Here is a 13,193-nt window from a genome sequence, read left to right on the forward strand (position 1 = left end):
TTTGAACTTTTGAAATTCAAACTACTAGTCTGTTATCTGTTTCTGATAAACTGATTGAATATTATCTAATTTTTAACAGCTGTACTCTTGAAAAATTTTCCTTGGATGGGATGAAATACTTATTTCATTAATTATGCATTCAGCTATAGATTACAGCTAGGCATCTCTCTTTTTAAGTAAAAGGAGGTAGACACAGGGAGCTGAGAGTGCAGGATCTACACCAAGAACAAGATCGGCACCAGTGTTACACACAAGAACCAAGCCAAAAGAGGACTTGATCGTGAACCGCAAGATGATGGATTAGAGAGGCTTCCAAAGAGGAAAGTTGAATTAATCTTTTCCAGGCTTAATCTTTTGCCTCTAGATAGTGAAACCTATGGATGAGTCTATGAATTATAATGAGTGCAACATAATGAAGTATATTGCAGACTGAGTCAGCAGATGCCGTGACCATGATTTGATGGAAAGTGGAGTGAAGTGGGAGGCAAGGGTGAGAAACTAAAGGTCTGAATGGGGCGAGGGATGGACTTTATCTTTGCAAGCCTACTTTCTGTCACAGAGTCATGTCAGAGTCAGCAAGGCATAAGCTGGCCACAGGCCCCTTCAGGAAGCAGCAGATCTCCACAGAAGTAGTTACAGATACCCCATGACACTGACTTTTTGTTATTATGTAAAACAACTGGTACTATGCAAGATGACTCGGAAAGAGTTCTCGTAACATCTGACTTGGTACCGGCATAGGACAGACATAGATCAAGGCATCACCACTGAGAATCTAAAAGAAACTCTCACATTTACAGTCATTTGATTTTCAATACGAGTGTCAAATAACTGAATGAGACAATAATAGTCTCTTTAACAAATGGTACTGGGACAACTGGATATCCACAAGCCAAAGAACAAAATTTGACCTCTACCTCATACAATACATACAAAATTAACTCAAAATGAAAGAGCTAAAACTACAAAATTCTTAGAAGAAAACACAGGTGTGTGTCTTCATGACTGGATCTGGCACTTGTTTCTTAGGTAGGACAGTAAAAGACAGAAATAGATTAACTGAACTTCATCAGTATTAAAAACTTCTAGTCTTCAAAAGACACCATCAAGAAGGTAAAAAGGCAATCTCCTGAATAGGAGGAAATACTCGAAAATCCTACATCTGATCAAAGATTTGCACCCAGGATACAAAAAGAACTCTTACAATTCAATCATAAAAAGACAATCCAATTTTAAAATGAGCAAAAACCTGGACAGGCCTTCAAAGAAGATACACAAATGGATAAGCGCATGGAAAGATCCCCAACATTCTCTGTCACCAGAAAAATGCAAATCAAAACACAATGAGATGCCAGTTCACACCCACCAGGAGAGCTAATCACCAGTGTTGACAGGGATGCATAGAAACTGGGAGAATTACACACTGTGGATAAAAATGTTAAATGGTGCAGCCACCCTGGGAAACAGTATGGCAGTTCCTCAAAAGGTTAAACACAGTTACCGTATGACCCATATGACAGCATTTCCATTCTTAAGTCTATTCCTCAAAGAAATGAAAACATGTTTTCATCAAAACTTGGACAGAAATGTTCACAGCAGCATTATTAACAATAGGCAAAAAGCAGAGGCAACCCAAAGGTCCATCAACTGATAAATAGATAAACGGTTTAGCCCCACAACCGAGTAATGTTTGACAATAAACAGAAATGGAAATACTGACAAGCGCTGTAACATGGATGAACCTTGAAGACGTTTTGTCAAATGAAAAAAGCTAATCATGAAGGACCACACAGCATGTGATTCCATCCATGGGAAACACCCAGAACAGGCACATCTATAGAGACAGAAGTCAGCCTGGTGGCTGCCGGGGGCTGAGGGGGATGGCGGGCTGGGGGTGATGGCCAAGGGATGCAGGCTTTCTTTTTAGGGTGATGGGAATGTTCTAAAATTGACTGTGGTGACAGCTGCACATCTCTGGATATACTAGGAGATACTAACTATGCATCCTAAATAGGTGACTTATATGATACATGATTTTTTTTTTTTTTGGTGCAGGAAAGTAATCAGGTTTTACTTCTTTATTTTTAGAGGAGGTACAGGGGATCGAACTCAGGACCTTGTGTACACTAAGCATGCACTCTACCACTTGAGTTATGCAATCCCCCCTATAATATGTGAATTATATCTCAATAAAGTTAAAAAAAATCCAAAGGCAGGATCTAGACAATTTTCTTAATTGTCTATTTTGGGTGTACATTCATGATCTGAACTCCTCCATGCTTTGACAACATGTCTAAAACGAAGAGAAAATGAAGGCAATGTCTAACTTCAACTGGTTAGTATAATGACCTTTCTGCACAAGGTATTCTGAAATCCATGGAGTAAATACACACAGATTCTATATCCATTCACAAAAATGAAGATGCGTTATGACAATTTTCTGGAACATGCCATGAAAGATTATCCTCTGATTTTATCTAGCTTGCCTCATTGTGGTGAGAGATCACTAAAAAATACTGTTTAGTAGGAAAAAAAAGTTAACTTCTGTGAGGAAAGGTGTGTAATTTTCAACTTCTCTAAGGGTAAATATTATAAGAAAAAATATATAAAGAAATGGCAGAATGAAAGTCAAAGTTTAAGAAACAAGTGCATTATAAAGATAATAAAAGTGTAATTATAATGAAGATACAAAAGAAAGCTGTCCCTGAGAAGCTAGTGTCCTGCAATGCTCTGCGCTGCACTCACGGCTGACGTGCTAGATTTCACACGTACTGGGTTCGCAGCTTGATGTGACCTCCTCTCTGAGTCCTGTGTCTCATTTTCTGAGTTAGTGTGATGATGTGCTGTCACCTCCAGGGAAGCTTCCAACATGGACACTTTCTTTCGGGTGTCAGTCAGCTCTTGCTGAAGCTGTCTCATACAGGCCTAAAGAGAGAACTCTGTTACTGATTTTTAAGTCACCTTATCATTAAGTTACATTAATAATATATAACTCCAACATATGGACTTTGAGAACTATCCCCACAGACATCAATTCACCTCCTTTTCCTCACAGGCACACATTCCTGTTTACTAAATTTCATTAAAGACACAGAAGGCATGACCCTCCTGCCTTACTGATAGTAAGTTAACTTAGACAATGGATGCAGCCCCACCAGCCATTCCCTGCCCCTCCCAGGAAGTGGCCAAGCTTTACCCCCACTGAAGTCTCAAACAGAAATGGGCGTGTGGGTGGGATGAGTGGTGGTAAGTTCCACACTGTGGAACACTCTCCCTCTTTCTCATTAGAGGCTAAGTTCAGAGTCCTTCACATGTTCAATCTGGTGTTTAAATCCTTCCAACAGACTCCTATCTCACAATAAAAATGAGGTTATTCCAATGGCCTCTGGGCACCCGCGACAACCTGGCCTCCCCTGCCTCCTGGACTGCAGTTCCTACAGCTCCCCCCACCCCTCCCACTCACTCCCTTCCTGCCACTCAGGACTCTTAGCTGCTCCTCCTCAGTCTGAAAATGGGACCCCAATGCCAAACTCGTACATCACAGAGCGCTCCAGTTCCTCTGTACTGGACAAACTTACATCCAAATGACAGTAACTGAGCCTTGAACTGAGAATTGTGAGCAGATTATTTAAAAAAATGTTCAAAGTAAATTATAAATAGAACAGGGGAGACTAATTCAAACAGTTTTGCTAAAATTTATATTTGTCTCAAATTATGACTGAATGAAAAGCAGATGCCTTTAAGGAGTGGCGAGGTCATAACAATACATAATTTGAGATGGAAATATTTCAATTTAATTCCAGTTGACATGTATACAAATAAAATTATATCAACTAAAAATATATGAAAAGCTACTGAACGAAAAGTACTGCAAGATACAGTGTTTACACATCAGTTCATCTGGGAAATCTGGATTTGACTGTCAAGGTAATCCACACAATTGAATCTTTTCTTTTATTTTCTTTTACTTTTTTTGTTCACCCAACTGAATCTTAATTTCAAAATACTCATTTTAGGTCTGAGCATTTCATTTATCTGCTTCATCACGACACTAAAATGTGGTGACAGGAAGATTAAAATGATTTCAGCAGTATAAGAGGAAATTACTAAAACCTGCCTGTATCTGTCAACAACTAACAGCTTAATCTCTTAGAATTTCAGGTGACACGGCATCTTTACTCAAAGTAAAGCACCTCTCAGGCCTAACTTTTGTTTGCTGGATACAAGGCATGCTTTTAGGCTGCTTTACAATGTACATATTTACAGCCCACACATTTTTTATATTCAACTAGTTTCAACACTCAGCTTTCATCGGATACTACTTTGAACTTTCTTTGAGGAAGTCTGAAAATCAGTTCCCTTTCTGGGTACTTACTTCCATTTCTGCTCTGTCCGTTACATACTGATACAGTCTGTCCTTTAAACATCTGGATTCATCGATTAACTCCTTGTTTCCTTCCTCCAGCATCAGAACTCGTCTGCTCATGGCTTCAAGTTTTCCCAGGTGATCCAGAAACGGCGCTGGGATATTAAGTATTGTCTTTTTACTTTTGGCCCCACTTTGAGCAGCTTCCAGTTGCTGTCGAAGCAACACGTTTTCGCTTTCTAGTTCACATACTCTCTCCTCCAAGAACGCCTGCTTTCCAATGTATCTGTTGCCTTCCCCTTGTTTGCTCTGAGACAAGGATTCAGTTTCCTTGTTTGAACGCTGGGCTTGGCCTCGGTCTCTATGCACACATTCAAATACCAACGTCGTTGGTCTAAGAGCATCTCTCCTGGGATGGAGCTCAATTTCTTGGCCACGGAATTGACGTTCAGCTTCAGGAAGTTGCTGAGGAAGCACCTCGCTGTTATCTTCTGGGTCAGACAGCTCAAAATCCTTTGTGTCCTGTAAGTGAAACCCCTTATCTCTTACTCTGAACTGTACTCAATAAACTGACATATCATAATTTCCTTTGAAGTGAAAGACTAATCTCTAAGTTTATACAACAAAAAGTTTGCAATATCTGGGTATCCAACTGGAAGAACTTAAGGTGGATACAAATCTCAAACTTTAAACAAGCAGAAATCCCCAAAAGTTTAAAAATTTAATTAAAGACAGTGAATCCATGAAAGTAAAAAAGAAACCACAAAAGGATGTTTAAGAAGCTCAGAACTGGGAAGGCCTTTCTTTCTCTGAAATACAACAAACCCAAAAGGCTTAAAATAAACAATGAATAAATCTGACTACACTTAAAAATTATATCTGACATCTAACCTTTACAGCTACCCCCAAAGGAAGAGCCTTAGCTCTGTATATATTTGGACAGGTTAAACTTCCTAAAAAAAATTTTCCTGAGAATGCTCCATAAATATTCTCCCTTTCTAACATTTTTAGAGCAAGTTATAAGAATTACATCTACGGATAAGTGATAAATCTAAGCACTGTACTAAGCACGTCTACAAACATCAGTTAACTCAGTTAGCTGTGACAATTCTGGAATAAAGGGTTAAAAACACAAGCAAGCTGCAGGGTTTCCCCCAGGTCTTCTGACTCTCTCTTACACCAAACCAACACTACTTCTCTAGGACAAATATATAAACACAAGAGAAGCCTTCTACTTCCCTAATGGTGAATACACTAAAGGTAAAGAAGCTCAAATTTACAGAGCTCTTCTTAGAAAATCAGGAGACTATTTGCTTCTGCAATAATTTTTATGTCTTCTTCATGGTGTTTATAACAGTAATGGATGTGAAGTAGCAGGGAAATACAGTGAACTGTTTTATTAAAAATAAAATACTGATCAATAAATTATCACTAAGTATAGATTATGGTATGTCACTATATTCAAAAGCTCCTTGTACTGAAATTGCATACCACATGGAGCAGAGCATTACTTTTTATCACACGTAGGAGAACAACACCCAGACTATGGTTTCTGAACTGACTATACTTTTTCCTCCTTACCATCAGTGGAAATGATAAAGTAACCTCTCCATTCATCTATCAAAGGAGTGAGATCACTGCCAGAAACTAGAATGCCTGCTGTTAGTAGCAACAGTTTTGAGATCATGGAAAGTTCATCAATTCCTATAGGAAATATGAACAGCCTCTCCTCGGATGAGGCCATTGTGAATGTCACTATGTCACTGTTGCAGGCAAATGGATTTGAATTCAAAATATTGCTTTATCCAATGAACCAGAAATGAAACCCCCAGAAAATATATTTACATATATAGGCTTTTAAAACCCTCTATACTTTCTATACCTATAGTATTGGTTTTTAAACTATGTAAGTATACAAATTCATACACACACGTGTTTGAAGATGACTAAAGAAAATACCTCAGCATTCATTTTCTTGTTAGTCTTTTCTGCCTCCTTTTGTTGGGAAAGATGATGGGCCAGGATTTCATCTTGTATTACTCTGGCATTCTGCTCTCGAGAAAGTTGTCTCTGAGCATCATTTTGCTCTTCTAAAACCTGGAGACATATTTCATTAGGTTTGGGGTTTTATACCATGAAAAAAAGTCAAAAAAAGCTTAGGAGGGGAATCTTAAACAAAAATTTTTTTAAACTGTTAAAAAGAAGTAGCCTTTTTAAGCACAGGGATATTTACTGCACATAAATAACTCAAATTCTAATATATACAACAGCTAAATTTATCACAGAGCAAAAACACAAAGGATGCAGTATCATGAAAGTAAAATTTTTTTAACACTTTTTAAATTGAGTTATAGACATTTTACAATGTGTCAAATTCCAGTGGAGAGCACAATTTTTCAGTTGTACATGAACATATATATATTCATTGTGACTTTTTTTTTTGTTGTGAGCTACCACAAGATCTTGTATATATTTCCCTGTGTTATACAGTAAAATCTTGTTTATCTATTCTTCATATGCCTGTCGGTATCTACAAATTTTGAAATCCCAGTGAAAGAAAATTTCTTTATAAGGCATTTAACCAATTCCATCACAGTCTCAAGGCAATTCAGCCTGGATTTTAACTTCAAAAAGCCAGAATTAACACATGGATTTGAAATAGACTTGTTACTCTGTTGAATGGACCAAAACCGTCAATCCTTATGTTAATGATTAAGCTCAATTTAACTTCCATTCCTTCATTCAGAAAAGACACAGAGCATCTATTAGATGCCAAGAACATCAAGAAATTAGTAAGTTAAGCTCTAAATGTCATAGTTCATGTTTAGGATGAGATAACTTTTATTTGTTTTAAATGAAAATACAGATAAATTCAAAAGAATATTATAAATAATATTGATGAAACAGTGTTAGAGATACGCAATTTTCACCTAAGACTAATTTACCTGGTTTGGTTTATTCCTTATGCTCTTCCGTTTGCATTCTAGTGCCCGGGCAGTGCTTTCAAGTTCTTGGTTCGCGGAAACTTGCTCATTGCATTCTTTCTCTTTTCTTTTTAAGTCATCCTTAGTGTTTTCATATAATATATAAGCATTTTTCTTCTTCTTTGTTTCTTGTTCTAATGTTAATCTGCAGTGAAATATGCTTACCTTAAAATTTATTTTGTTAGAAAATAAAAAGTTCATTTTATGATCTGGTTCTTCACAAGCTGATTTATTACCCCAATGGAATTTCTATGTTCTCAATTTTTTTTTTCATTTTTAAGTCTCACATTTTAAATTCCTCACTTCAATCTCTTCATAAAGATAGACTATATATATGTGTATATATATATATATATATTTGAAAAGTAGCAATGAAAAGACATAATGCTACTGAGTTTCAGTCAAGAGTAACTCTGGTCAATAGTGTAGGAAAGAAAATTTGCAATTATTCAGTAAGGTTTGAATTGAAAATTACCCTTTCCCCCCCACATAGTCATAAATTACTCCTTCATTAGGACAGAGAATTTAGTCATTAATTAAAAGAGAAGTTGCTATTTAGAAACAGGTTTATAATTTCATGAGAAATAAAATTTCAACTTCATGTGATATTACAGGGACTCCTACATGATCTCCAGGGGAAGGTAACATCCGCAGATGTCTTTTCAAGAACACTGACCCACTAATTAGCATAATCCAAGGCGAGGCTGGGGAGTCTACTCCCTGATGCCCTACACTTTATGTTTCTTCTTTTGCAGCACTTTGAACTTACCTTGTTGAATATTATTTATTTTAGTAAATCATTTTTAAATCCCTTTTGGTACAAGGCAGGATCCCTATTAAGTAATTAAGAAATAAAGAGTAACCCGTGCTTTCAGCATACACCTTTGAACTGGTCTTATCTCTGTATGAGAGAGATGCTGAATAAAGTAACCAGTAATCACTTTCCACTTTACTTTTTAGTCCATCCATTCATATGTTAAGAGTCAAACTGCATAAATTTTTTTAAAGTTTCTGCCTTGAGAAAAATGGTCATTTCATAATTCTGCAAGTGGGAATGTAAAGTAATATAAACTTTCTGGAGGACAATTGAGAGATAAGGACCAAAGATTTTTTTAAAGAAATATAGAATGAGTGTGTGTGTATATATATATATAGCTGTTATTTCCAAGAGTCTCATATTCCACAATATTAATGAAATTTTCTCCCCTGTAAAATCCCAAAAGGTAAGTTAGCAATTTTAAGACTTTTCCTACATACCTACAGTATTAAAGTAAACATAGAGTTCAAATATTTCTTTAAAACCAAGAAATTCAGTACCTCATGCTGCAGAGATGTCGTTCCCACTCCACATTTTGAAGTTTTAACTGTGATTTTGCTTCTCTTGTTTTCAACAGCTCTGCTTGTAGCCAGTTCACCTTATTTTCCATTTCTTTAATTTTTCCTGTAAGTAGTGCACAGTCAGATTCTTTCAGTTCTATTGATCTGAATGAATGAACTGGATCCTCAATTTTCAATAACCTATCAGAATCTGCATTAGGAAGAAAACAAACATAGAAACAAAATATATGAATAATTTTTGTGTATAAAGGACTGTGCATTTTCACATTCATTCATCCATATATTGAACAAATGGATATTGAGCATCTATAACATGGAAGACATTCTTCTAAGCTCTGCAGATATTAAAAGAATGACAAAATAATATTATGAACATTATGCAAATAAATTTGACAATTCAGATGAAGTGGGTAAAATTCCTTGAAAGAGAGAAATTACAAAAGCTCAATTAAGAAAGAACAAATAAGCTAAAAAGCCCTATATCTTAAAAACCAAAACAAAAGTCCTATTTAAAGACCTTACGACAAAGAAAATTCCAGTCCCAATGGTTACACTGGTGAATTCTACCATATATTTAAGGAAAATTTAATACCAATTCCACACAAAGTCTCCTCGAAAAACGAAGAGGAAGAACTATGTCCTCATTCTATAAAACTAACATTACCCTGAATCCAAAACCAGACAAAGGTATTACAAGAAAGAAAACTAATATCATGAAAATGGAGGTAAAAATTCTAAACAAAACATTAGCAAATTAAATCCAACAATACAGGAAAATTCATCACGACCAAGTGCGGTGTATCCCAAGAACGCAGGGCTGTTTTAACACGTAAAAATCAATGTTATTCATCATATTAACAAACTAAAAAAGAAACCATATGATCATGTCAGTGGATAAAAAGAGGCACTTGCCAAACCTCAGCATCTATTCCTGATAAAAACTTCCAGCAAACTAGGAACCAAGGGAACGTCTTCACTATGACAAAGATCCGTGCTAACCCTACAGCTGACACCATACACAATGGTGAAAAACGGAACGCTTTTCCCAGAAGGTGAGGAACCGGACAGGACTGGCTTCTCTTACTCCTTCTATTCAGCATTGTACTGGAGTCAGTGCAATCAGGCAAAATAAAGGACCAAAAGACATCTAGATGGGAAATGAAGAGGTAAATGTGTCTGCTAATCAGCGGGGAATACGATTACATGATGCGAGTCAGCTAACTCCAACCTGTGGGCTGGGTTGCTTGCTTTGGTAAAGTTTTACTGAAATACAGCCACGTCCATTAACTTGTGTATTGTCTATGGCTACTCTTGTTGCAACACTGACAGAGCTGATTAGCTGTGACAGAGAATGTATTTATTGGCTGCAAGTCTTAAATGTGAACTCTCTTTAGTAAGACAGTAGTTTAAAGAAGAAAAATCTTGACCACCTTTGGTTACGTAGAAAATCTGAGAGAATCCATAAAAAGGCTACTAGAACTAATAAATGTGTTCAGCCAGGTTGGAGGGCACAGAGTCAGTATACAGAAATCAGCTATATTTCTATCATCAGAAACTAAAATTTAAAATATAGTATTTTGAAACAAACAAATAAGTAAAAATACACTATTTACAGCTGCACTGAAAAATAAGAAATACAGGTAAACATAAAAGATGGAAAGACCCAGACACTAAAAACTCTTAAAATATTACTGAGAAAATCAAGGAAGACCTATATAAATGGAGAAATGAACTTTGTTCAGGGTTAAAAATTCCATTTTGTTAAGAAGTCAATTCTCCCCAAATTAATCTACAGATTCAACATGATCTACATCTCATTTCCAGGACACTAGCAGACTTTTTTTTTTTTCACATTGACAAGATGATTCTAAAATTCATGTGGAAAGAAGGGTAATAAAAGGAAACAAGATGAAGCCAGAGGACTGTGGCCTTTAACCATGGAGCTACGAGAAGCAGGAGCTGGATTTTAGGCAAGGAGGTTAACAAAGACCTGAATTTTAAAAACTATCTAGTAATCATGCTGGCGGCGTAGACCAAGGTTCCAGGAGGTGGAACGGCGGAGAAGAAAATCCTGAGGTGATTTCAGCGTTCTAGGAGGGAAGCAGTGATACCCTGACCTTGGGTGAAGGCGTAGGAGCAGCAGAGTCAACAGAAAGCACAGGGAGTGGGAACGGTCACAGCCCCCGGCTGGCAGCGCACAACACGTCTGCTTCTGCTTTGACACAAAGCAGGTTTCTGAGACGCAGCGGACTGTAACGGAGCTGTGCTCCCTGGGGCAGTACTAGGTGTGCAAAGGTTACCACGAGATACTTAAAAAGGCTGTGTAGTCATATGGGGGACCTACATTTACTCTCCGGGCCAAGTTGTTCGATTAGCCTCAGGGTACTCTTACAATTAGGGGAAAGCGACTTGTGATCCTCAGAAGCTGTTTCCGGTGCCAGAGTTAAGTCATCGAGGTCATCCACAGAATTCACCTGCTCTGTGACCTACAAATAAATAATGCTATTTCACAGTGTCTCCAACATAGTTGTAAAATACGCTCAGTGTACAGAGGTGATAAATATCCATCTTTTTATGAGAGCAAAAACACAGACAATTCTCCAAACAACTGATTTTCGTCAGAAGGCTAACTTTATCAATAATGTTTCTAAATTATTTTTAAGTAAATGTCTCTACAACAAAGGAGGATTTTCTGTTTTTCCACTCTATCTTTTATAAATTTTTTTTTACTACAGGAAAATATTTTTGATTAATATTTTACTATACCTTGCCCTTTTTAGTAGACATTTTCTTTGAAGACCTGAAAAAAGAAAAAAGCAATTCCTTTAAGCCAAATACTAAATATTGAAAATACAAGAAGTATGTAAATCTATTTTTTATATAAAACCTTTGCATTGATAATTTTCAATAAAAGGGATTAAACAAAAAATGGAAACAGTAACAATAAAGGACAAAGAAAGCATATCAATTATATTATTAACAAAGTATTAAATTTAAATCAAGCAGACAAGGAAAGGAAAAGGAAGAACATAAAATTACTTGTGTTATTTGATAGGAAAAAATATACCAGGATTTTCTTGTTGTTGTCTTTTTCAATAAAAACTGGCTTTCATGGCAATAAAACCTATTTGGAAAGTATTACTTAAGTCCTTATACGAAAGAAACCGTTTTCTAATAACCATGACATCAGCTTTTTTGAGGACTTAGTGTGCAACTGCTGTGCATTATTATCAGCACTTTACGTGTCTTAAAGACATTTTAATCCTCACAACAATCCTGGGAGGTAGGTAATACATCAGGTACTTTACCCAGGAAGAAAATGAGGCACAGAAAGGCTAAGTCATTTGTCGAAGCCCCTATGTCTGCCCAGAATTCCAACCCAGGCAATCGGGCTTCAATACTTGCATTTCACAGTATGCTAAGAAAGTAATATTTACTTTTAAGCATTTTTAACTAATGTAGTAAATGAATCTCTATTATTATTCTATGTCTAGGTATAATTATAAGTAATAATTTCTGGGGCATATGTCCAGAAGGAACCCTACTTCAAAATGACACCTGCACCCCAATGTTCATAGCAGCACTATTTACAATAGCCAAGACATGGAAACAGCCTAAATGTCCATCAACAGATGACTCGATAAAGAAGAGGTGGTAGGTGTATTTATACAATGGAATACTATTCAGCCATAAAAACCAACAACATAACGCCATTTGCAGCAACATGGATGCTCCTGGAGAATGTCATTCTAAGTGAAGTAAGCCAGAAAGAGAAAGAAAAAAACCATATGAGATCACTCATATGTGGAATCTAAAAACAAAAGCAAAACAAAACAAATACAAAACAGAAACAGACTTATAGACATAGAATACAAACTTGTGGTTGCCAAGGGGGAGGAGGGTGGGAAGGGACAGACTGGGATTTCAAAATGTAGAACAGATAAACAAGATTATACTCTACAGAACAGGGAAATATACACAAGACCTTGTGGTAGCTCGCAGTGAAAAACATATGTGACAATGAATCTATGTATGTTCATGTATAACTGAAAAATTGTGCTCTACACTGGAATTTGACACAACATTGCAAAACGACTATGATTCAATAAAAAAATGTTAAAATAATAATAATAATTTCTGAATCTTAACACCTATTTTTTAAAAATAAAAAGACTTTAGACCTAGGCAATACTGGAAATCTACTTTTAATAAAGATTTGCTTTTGCTAAAGACATTAATCAGCGGGCATTCATTATCCATTCAGCTGTTTGTTCATGCATCTGACAGGTCCTTATGGAGCATGATGGCTTTTTTAATTTAGAACTTAGTAATCCAAAAGTAATCATCTGTGATAGATTGTTAACAGTTTATTATTCTATCGTATATAAACAAAATCTTCCCCTTCTTCCTAGAATCTAAACAAATATTAAGTTAATATAATCTGGTATTTTGTAATAGCATACAAAACCATAGCCACTCATGATGATACTGTCAAGGACACTATA

The 13,193-nt window shown here is 36.2% G+C and overlaps 1 protein-coding gene across 6 annotated transcripts in view; it reads right to left on the reverse strand.

The window, feature by feature from the left end:
• Nucleotides 1-13,193, reverse strand: part of LOC141575456 (ankyrin repeat domain-containing protein 26-like) — a 50,092-nt gene that overhangs the window by 12,710 nt on the left and 24,189 nt on the right. For 5 of the 6 annotated variants that reach the window (XM_074354657.1, XM_074354658.1, XM_074354656.1 and 2 more), the window contains 7 exons: nt 11,455-11,488; nt 11,033-11,174; nt 8,668-8,878; nt 7,312-7,495; nt 6,326-6,463; nt 4,376-4,888; nt 2,773-2,925 (listed from right to left, as the gene is read on the reverse strand). In XM_074354657.1, coding sequence (XP_074210758.1) covers nt 2,773-2,925; nt 4,376-4,888; nt 6,326-6,463; nt 7,312-7,495; nt 8,668-8,878; nt 11,033-11,174; nt 11,455-11,488 — 1,375 coding nt within the window. The remainder of the gene's footprint in view (nt 1-2,772; nt 2,926-4,375; nt 4,889-6,325; nt 6,464-7,311; nt 7,496-8,667; nt 8,879-11,032; nt 11,175-11,454; nt 11,489-13,193) is intronic. The other variant, XM_074354659.1, reaches the window with a different exon arrangement.

This window comes from Camelus bactrianus, chromosome 28, assembly GCF_048773025.1.
Source record: "Camelus bactrianus isolate YW-2024 breed Bactrian camel chromosome 28, ASM4877302v1, whole genome shotgun sequence".
Classification (NCBI taxonomy): domain Eukaryota; kingdom Metazoa; phylum Chordata; class Mammalia; order Artiodactyla; family Camelidae; genus Camelus; species Camelus bactrianus.